Genomic DNA, 10,000 nt, shown 5'->3' with positions numbered 1-10,000 from the left:
CGGAGGAGAAAGACAAAATGGCGGACACGAAGAACGTTCGACATGTCCGAACGCTTCATCCTGTCCGCAAAATATCGGATCTTTTATTGCTTTTATTTATTTAATTTTTTTTTTTTAATATATTGTTTTGTTTTTCTCTATACTTTTATTTATTTTCTCTCTGTGTGTGTAAATATTTTTTCTTATTCTTTTTTTTGTGTACTCTTTTCCTCTGGTTTGTTTTTAATATTTTTAATTTTTAATTTTTTTCTTTCTTTGTTTGGTCAGAGAGTTAGGTTTATAAAAGGGGGGGGGCGGGGGCCGAGGGGTTTTAAGGGGGGGTTAAAAAGGGGTCGACGTAAAGGGGCTGGGACCCTTAACGGGGTTAAAAGTTACTCGGGCTATGTACTCTGTACCTGAGTTAGGTGTACTGTGTGACTCACCTCATATTGATGAGATACTGTGCCAACGCAACAGCGTCCGGATTTCCCGTAATGGTGATGGTACGATCCGTGGCACCACCTTCTCTCTCCTCGCAGTTGCTAATTCTGATCATGGCACCTGATATCTGACGTATCTCAGCTATCTTGGTACCACCTTTGCCGATGATACAGCCGATCAACTCATTCGGCACTGTCATCTCGTGCGTCTGATTGTTCGCCGCTGGCTGTTGTCGATTCGTGTTGTTCGTACGTAACTGGCTACCCGCTAATGCCGCCAATGCTATAAAATTGTTTATTTTTTTGTATACATCATCGATTAAAAATTCTATTTGCTATAAGAAAACGTAAATACAATTTACATTATATGCGTATATATGTATGTATGTACATATAAACATACATACATGCATGCATATATACATACATACGCACACATATTTCAACGATCGAAACATAAATATTATAATATTCTTTTGATTTAGGCTTTCTTTTTTTTTTTTTTATGGATTGGGAAAGAGATAATGTATCCAGGATGTCGTTGAGAAAAGTCTGAGAAAAGAAGACATGTGAAATTGATATATATATACAATATATAAATAAAAATAAAGATTTATATATATATATATATATGTTTATATGTGTGTACACACACACACACACATATACATAAAATATATTATATATAATTAATATGATTTTATTGTAAGAGATTGGCGAAAACGTTTTTTGAGGAAAAAAATTATTTTACCTGCCGGATTAATTCCACCGGTATTAGCAGGAGTGGCCAGACTACCAAGGCCCAAAGCCGCCAGGCCAGCAAGAGGATTACTGCCAAGCTTGCCCATCTGAAACAACGACGGAGAGACCCTTCGCTCAACAAAAAAAATGGCTAAGTTTCTAGGACGGGTCACATTGAAATTCAGGAGAGGGGGCACTGAGGGGAGAGAAGAGGGTGCTGTTGCTTTGAAGCCTCACGAAGACACCGATAAACGCATCGAGAAACATATCGAAAATTTCAATTGGGTTTTGCATTTTTTTTTCTTTCTTTCTTTCTTTTTTTTTTTTTTTTATCACTATTATTATTTTATTTTAAAGAGAAAGATGGATTCCGATCATTTCATCTCTCTCTCTCTCTCTCTCTCTCGTTTGTTTTTTAATTCGTACTCCTTCGTCCAAAATCCTTCGAACGTTTCTCGATCTTCAATCTTGAAAATCCAAAAAAATTTTTTTTTTAAATTTTGACGATTAGACTTCCCTTACGATTTTTTTTTTCATTTTTTACATTTCCTCTCTCTCTCTCTCTCTCTCTCTCTCTCTCTCTCCTCTTTCTCTTTCTTTCTTGTATATCTTTGGCCAATTCATAATACATACATTCATATATCGGTGATAGGATTATATCGAAAATAATTAGGTATATTATATTAATCGAAAATATTTAAACGAGGATAATCATTCTTAATGCTGTCGATGCGCAAGTTATAAAACTAACTATCTTTCAAAGAGTACTAATTTTTCAAATGAGATTTGAGAAGATCGAATCGACGATCGATTCCATCATACACAAATATATACACATATACAATTCATACATATATATACAATTCTATTTAAAGTAATATTCTATGTTATAGACTTCTTTTTTTTTTTTCACGTAAACGTAAACGTAAAAATAAGTGTAAAAAAGAAAAGAATATTTTTTATGCTTTCTCCTTCATACGAAACGTCGTCGTCGATTCGTTTTCGATTATCAACTATGTTCTAGGATCATGGACGTTCAAGGAGAGAAGAAAACTAACGCTTTGCCGGTCTCGTTTAGCAGCGGTATATTTTCTTCTTAGAAACGAGTCTTATGAACATACACACGCACACATACACACTCACACCCACACATATATATATACACACACGTATATATATATATATATATATATATATATATATATATATATATATATATATATGTATGTATGTATGTATGTACGGAAAAAATGACAAATTTATTTTTTCTACGGAATTATAGAAAAAAAAAAGAAAAAAAAAGAAGAAGAACAAAAAATATATATATATAATTTAGCTTGCAGTGTATCTATAGCGATATAGACAGCATTTGGTCATCCGAAGATAGGAAGGGCTGTTGTTGCAGGTGGGTTGTAATATTGGCAGGGGTAGTAGTTGCTTTTATTATTTACTCGGATCGTAGGAACTTGCAGACTGGGGAAGCGTCTAGGATATAAATATTTCATTAACTATGGATAAAGAGAAATGTGTATGTGTATGTATGTGTATATATATATATATATATATATATATATATATAAACATATGTATATGCATATATTATGTATAACATTTTTTCTTTAATTTAATGTGTATATATATACATACTATTGAATAATTTTTCGTTTAATAACGAATAATTTGTACGAGTGATCGTGAACGAATTAGACAAGTGACCGAGAGGGATGATAGAATGTGAAAGTAGACTGAATTTCGAATAGAGAAAAGAAAGAAAGGTGAAAGAGATAGATAGATAGATAGTGTGTGAGAGAGAGAAAGAGAGAGAGAGAGAGAAAATTTTCATGCATCTATGTGTTAGTACGCTACAAAATTGGAAGATACATCCGTCGCGATAGATATAACACATGTTTTGACTTCATACATATATATTTATATATATATTTTTTTCTTTTCTTCGTTTAGTGAAAATCATGATCGTTATAATGATTATGGCACGATGATAGGTAGAATTATAACGAGAGAGAGAGAGAGAGAGAGAGAGAGAGAGAGAGAGAGAGAGAGACAGAGAGAGAGAGAGAGAGAGGCAAATAGACGGAAGTTAAGTGTCGAAAGAGAAAGGGAATAATTATACCGCGTGGACTTTATCAGAGAATAAAGAAATAAAAAATAAAAAATAAAAAATAAAAAAAATAATAATAAAAAAGGGAAGAAATACATGGTCGTTAATATGTTGAACTTTCTAAATCGGTTTACACGATCCAACGGTAAATGTTAATGATTATTAGCCATGAAAGATTAAAAATGATGGTGAACGAGTTACCTTTAACGATAGGTCAATATACCATATACATTTACGTAAGTTACGTATGTTGAATTTATAATTTATGACTCGACAACGTTCGCAGCCTTTGAAAATAATCTAATAATACAAATCAATCCTACCTTTTCTTTCTCCCTTTTTTTTCTCTTTTGTTCAATTAATATTTTTTACATTTCTCAATAAAATAATTTGATTTTTTTGATAAAGAAATTCGATCATATATATATATATATATATATATATAAAAAAAAAAAAAAATCCCTCATGTATATATATATATATATATAGCTCTAATAAATTTCGAATATTTTATTTTGTCTACAATGTTACAAATACGGACGCCAAAAATGCCAAATAAAATAATAATAACGATGGCTATACAAAAATTTAAATAATAATAATAATAATAATAATACTAATAATAATAATAATAATTAATAAGAATAAAAATACTGAAGGGTTATATCAAAAAAGAGAAATAAAAAAAAAATGTATAACGATAATAGTAATAAAGAATCAAGAAGAATTATTTCTCTCTCTCTCTCTCTCTCTCTCTCTCTCTCTCTCTCTCTCTCTCTCTCTCTCTCTCTCTCGCAGTTTGACAAAGAGATAAAAAAAAAAGAAGAGAGAAAGGTGTGTCTGTGTGTATGGGGGAGTATATGTGGCAAAGATCGAAGAATTTTCTCGTTCTCCTTTTTAAAACATTCTTTTTAGTACGAATAATAATCGTGGAAAAAAAATTCGCATCTCTCTTAAATAAATAAATAAATAAATGAAATGAATTTCGTCGAGTACCGGAAGTAAGAATCGATCCATCTTCTAACAATGTTTTCTAAACTAATATAACGTGCACGTGACTTCGTTTATTAAAGGATATTTTTTAATTTATTACGAACGCCACGACGACGACGACGACGACGACGACGACGACGACGCCGACGACTGACACTCTTTCTCTGTCGCTATCTCTTTTTCTCTTTCTACGTTCTCTTTACATCTTCAACAAAAATGCCATTCTTCTCCCCTCACGAAAGGCGTCCCTTTGAGGCGTTCCACTTTTGATTTATGAGACGTTGGTTGTATGCTGTAATGCGCGAATTCCAGTAGGTGTATCCAACCATCCTCTGGACAGAACAAGCTTTCTCTCTCTCTCTCTCTCTCTCTCTCACACACACACACACACACACACAGAAACATACACACTCACATGGCGCGCGCACGGGCACGCAGACAGACACACACACACACACACATTCGTCACTCGTTCTGTCTCTGTCTGTATCATTTATTCAACGTTTATCTAAGTACAACACGTCATATAATGTGCGAAAGTGGAATGTCAAAGGTTATACGCTGAATACAGTTGTCTTTCTTAAACAAGAAAATTAACGTCGTGACGTTCAAGTTTTTTGAAAAAAAAAAGGGAAAAACAGGAAAAAAAAAGAAAGAGGAATAATAATAATAATAATAATAATAATAATAATAATAATAATAATAATAATAATAATAATAATAATGATAATAATAATGATAATAATAATAATAATAATAAAAAAAATAAATGAAAGAAAAAGAAATTCTATCGCAATTTTTCCTATTTTTCTTTCCCTTTTGCTTTTTTTCCCTCGGTACTCGCGATATTTCTAAAAACATCTATATATTAATAAAATGAATCATTGTCCTCTACCCTGCTGAAAGAGAGGATTAGTTTCTTTCTATTTTTTTTTTTTTATATATATATTATTATTTTTAATTTTTATTTCTATTTTTTTACTTTTCTGTTAAGGGCAGCCCACCCTCGCGCTATCTTCTCGCTGAATTTGTAGCTCTATACAGATTTATATTAAAAAAAAAGTAAAAAAAAAGAAAAAAAAAAGAAAAAAAAAAGAAAAAAGAAAAGTAAAAAAAAAAGAAAAGTGCGCGAAGCCATGCTCTTCTAAAAAAAAAAAAAAAAAAATAAGGGTTAAGGGATGGGCGGGAGGTTAGGGGGTCCTGGGAAATGTGGAGATTCTTCTAATTGAGAGTTGATATTGCTGTTATAATAACAGAGAGGATGTTGAACTTAAGGGATAAAAAAATTAATTAGGGAGTTGACATCGGTCATGAAACCTGAGGGTGTGCGAAGGAAGAGAGACGGAAAGGTGGAAAAGAGGATATGGGGGATATGGGGAAACGGTGATGAAGAGGAGAGTGAAAAAAAAAAAAATGGTGATATGTTATACGACAGAGAAATATTTTCTCGAAAGCGAGATGGTGAATGAGAGAAGCTGTAGTATTACTCGCGCGTTAGGACGATGAAAGCGTAATTTTGTTTTTTCTCTTTTGCTCTTACTATTTTTTTTTCTTTTTTTTATTTTTATTGGGGGAGGAGGCAGGGAGTAATTTTTTCTTTCTACTCCTTAGCATGTATTCATTTTTCTCTTCATTCTTTTTATGTAGCACAATTTTGACATTTTCTATAACAAACTGCACAAAATTTGTTTGATTTGTTTAAAAAAAAAAAAAAAAAAAAAAAAAAGATTGTTCTATTGATAATTTTGTAATTCCTTTTTTTATTCTTTTTTATTTATTTATTTAATTATTTATTCTTTTTTATATGGTTTAGATTTGACGATCGTTATAATCGTCGAAGACTTATTAACGATAGTCAAAATAGAGAAAAATTTTCTAATTGAGAAATCAAAGAACTCAGAGGTTTATGAGAAAAACAAAATGATCGAGTCTGCAGATTATAAGCGGGATATCCTTCTGGGAGTGTGATAGGTTTTTGTATAAAAATAAAAAGGAAAAAGAAAAAGAAAAAGAAAAAAGAAAAAAAAAAATAAAGAGAAAAAAATAACGGATAAGAGATAAAAAACAGAATAAAAATAACTAATACTTTATGCGAGGATAAAAAGCAAATAAGATATACATATACGAAAAGAGAGAGAGAGAGAGAGAGAGAGAGAAAAAGACAAAGAGAAATATATATATTACATTTTATGTATATATACAATATATGTATATATATGTATATATACAAGATATATATATATATATGTATGTATGTATGTATGTATGTATGTATACGTATGCGTATATGTATATCCATGTTCTATAAGCCCAGAATTCGACAGGCACAGATTTATATATAAAAAAAAAAAGTAAATAAATAAAGAGGGAAAATGAATTAAAAAAGGAGGAAAAAAATGAAAGAGAAAAAACTTATATGGTATATTAGGGATCGTGAGAAATAGATAAAAAGCGCAACATGGTAATAATTATACCTATGTAAATCTACCTTTTCTCGTGCCATACATGCATATTTTTTGTTGTGCAGTAGTAGTTGTTTATCTTTTGCCGCGCGTGTATATGCATATAATATACAATATATATGTACACACAAATATACATAATATTATATATATATATATATATATATATATGTCTATAATGTGATATATATATATGTATGTATGTATAACGTATGTATGTATTTATGTATATATATCGCGTTCGAAATCGCTCTCTTGTTATTTATTATCTGTCATTAAAATATATAAATATTTTATCTTTTTTCCCCCCTGTAGCGTTTCCCAAAGAATATAACAAAGCCATGATTATTGTTAATAATGGACCCACCCTCTAGGCCAATGTTTCGTTCGAGAAATGTGGCTCCTTTGTGAGATAGAGAAAAGCAGAATGAGATTAAACTAGAAAGAGATAATAGAAAGAGATAGAGAAAATGGGTAAGTATTAAAATAAAAAAAAAATAAAAAAAAAAAAGAAAGAAAGAAAGAAAAGAAGATAAGAAAAACGTAATAGTAAGAAGATGTAAGAAGAGAAAGAATGAGAGAAAGAAAGAGCAATAAAAAACGATGAATGATATTTAAAAAGAGGATATAAAAATGATCATATTTCTGCATAATTTTTCTCTTTACTATTGAAATGAAAAAAGTCAAGGTCATTAATGGTTTAACGTTCATAGAGACACATAGAAATTATAGCAGAAATATTTTCAAGATCGTTAATACGAATGAGACGACGACATTTTGATATAACGATATTTATCAATTGATTATTGTTTTTTGAATTTAACAAAGAAAAGTAGAGAGAGAGAGAGAGAGAGAGAGAGAGAGAGAGAGAGAGAGAGAGAGAGAGAGAGAGAGAATTTTTATTTTGTCGAATATGAACAATACGAATTGGATCGATTGCACGCATCCGACACGAATCAATGATTTTCGACCAATTTGATTTTAATCTTTCGAACGAATAGTTGGCCCCCCGTGTCGAGTCCAGGTGAATAGCAAAAAACAGAGAAAAAATAGCAAAAAAACAGAGAGAGAGCGAGCGAGAGAGAAATGGATCGAGGAAATATGCAGACCGAAAAGAGGAGAGATATTCAGACGAATGAACGAATGAACGAATGAACGAATGAACGAATGAAAAGAGAACCAGAGAGAGAGAGAGAGATGGGAGGGTGGAAGAAGATCAGAGGTTGTTCAAACGCGCCCTTTTAATAATTCACTCCGTCAGGCGGGAGAAAAAGAGAAAAAAGAAAGAAAGAGAGAGAGAGAGAGAGAGAGAGAGAGAGAGAGAGAGAGAGAGAGAGAGATGCAGTAGCAGCAGCAACAGCAGTAATAGTAGCGTCGACAGCATCGGCGTGGCGATGTTTGCCCTTTCGTTCGAGCCGTACGCAGAAAAAGAGTTCCTAATTAGCAAACGTTCGTGGAAAAGCTGATAATTATGTTTGCTGGAGCCCACCATCGAGCTTGTCGGATGACAAAAAAGAGAGATAGATAGATACATAGGTAGTTAGATAGAGAGAGAGAGAGAGAGAGAGAGAGAGAGAGAGAGAGAGAGAGAGAGAGAAAGAAAGAAAGAGAGAGAGAGAGAGAGAGAGAGAGAGAGAGAGAAAAAGAAAGAAAGAGAGAAAATGAAACAGGTCTGGTGCTAAATCAATATCAATCGTTTCATTTTTTTCTCTCACTATTTTATGAGCTCGATGTATAAATAGGCTAGCGGAAAAAAAAATAAAATAAAATAAATACATAAATAAATAAAACGACGACGAGAAGAGAGAAAATGGCGGCGTCGATCTGTACACAATTCGAGAGTTCGATTTTTTTTTCATTTCTTTCCTTGTTTGTTTCAATGTGGTGAAAAAAAAGCGTATAAAGAAAAGAAAGAAAAAAAGGGAGAGAGAGAGAGAGAGAGAGAGAGAGAGAGAGAGAGAGAGAGAGAGAGAGAGAGAGAGAGAGAGAGCAAAATAGGGAAAAAAAAGAAAGAAAGAAAATAAAAAAATAAAAAAAAAAAGGAAGAATAAAATAAAGCGACAAAGAGAGAAATTATGAGAGATATATTTGCGATGATATTCGATTCGGTTAAAATAAACAAACAAATAAACAAATAAAGAAAGAAAAGAAAAAAAAATTCGAAATAGAAAGAGAAGAAAATTCGGAAAATAGAATAGAGAGAGAGAGAGAGAAAAAAAGCAAATGGCGTCGTTAAGAAATATCAAACATTTTTAAACGCGAAAAAAGAAATAATAATAATAATAATAATAATAATAATAATAATAATAATAATAATAAAAACTCAATTCCGTTATCAAAATGTCATATCGCGAAATAACTAGATTTTCTCTATATATTTCTAATGCTTTTTATTAAACACTATTGTTATTATTATCATTATCATCACCATCGTCGTCGTCGTCGTCATCATCATCATCATCATCATCATCATCATCATCATCATCATCATCATCATCATCATCATCATCGTCATTGTCATTGTCATTGTCATTGTCATTGTCATCGTCATCGTCATCGTCATCATCATTACTATTTCTCTCTCTCCATAGCAGGCCGGTTTTCGAATTCATTTACAAATCCTCCCTCCGTACCATCCTCTCCGTCATCCCAACCCAATTTCCCTCTATCATTAGTTTATTTTATTCGATCGATAGATCATTCCGATCGTTTTAAAATCGAACCTTGATTAATCTGTATGAAAATCGCGACGACGCGTCTATCGTACGACTCACATGAGTTATTAAATTAAAAAAGCGAATAATTCATGCGAAGCTTGTCGTCCACGTCCGTCCTATGATCGTATAGACGATCGACAAGAACCACGAAACGAGATATATTTTTCATCTCGGGATTCTTTTCGCCGTTCGACGACAACAACAATTAGATTTTTATCGTCTCTCCGTGACGATCGTTTTATGTGTTATCAATTTTCTTTCGTTCGTTTTAATGGAGTAACATTTACTCATTATTCTTTTCTATTTCTTTCTTTCTTTTGTTGTTCTTTTTATTTATTTATTTATTATTATTTTTTTCGATATATTGATACTACGATGCTTTGTTATAAAAAATAGTTTAAATGAAAAGGAAAGAAAGAGAAACAGACTTTTCCTTTTTCAAATAAATAATGGAAAAAATAACAATCGTCAGAATTGTATCGTCGACGATCGTTTCGGAGATATAAATAATAACAATAATAATCTTATTATATTAGACATATAATAATA

General features: G+C 31.6%; 1 protein-coding gene across 5 annotated transcripts in view; it reads right to left on the bottom strand.

The window, feature by feature from the left end:
- The window catches only part of LOC124423110 (poly(rC)-binding protein 3), a 163,398-nt gene that overhangs the window by 14,695 nt on the left and 138,703 nt on the right, over positions 1 to 10,000 (bottom strand). For all 5 annotated transcript variants that reach the window (XM_046960512.1, XM_046960511.1, XM_046960514.1 and 2 more), the window contains exons 6-7: positions 1,171 to 1,267; positions 423 to 702 (exon numbers count right to left, since the gene is read on the bottom strand). In XM_046960512.1, coding sequence (XP_046816468.1) covers positions 423 to 702; positions 1,171 to 1,267 — 377 coding nt within the window. The remainder of the gene's footprint in view (positions 1 to 422; positions 703 to 1,170; positions 1,268 to 10,000) is intronic.

Source organism: Vespa crabro, chromosome 3, assembly GCF_910589235.1.
Source record: "Vespa crabro chromosome 3, iyVesCrab1.2, whole genome shotgun sequence".
In the NCBI taxonomy this organism is placed as follows: domain Eukaryota; kingdom Metazoa; phylum Arthropoda; class Insecta; order Hymenoptera; family Vespidae; genus Vespa; species Vespa crabro.
This window is presented reverse-complemented; position numbering and strand designations above follow the sequence as displayed.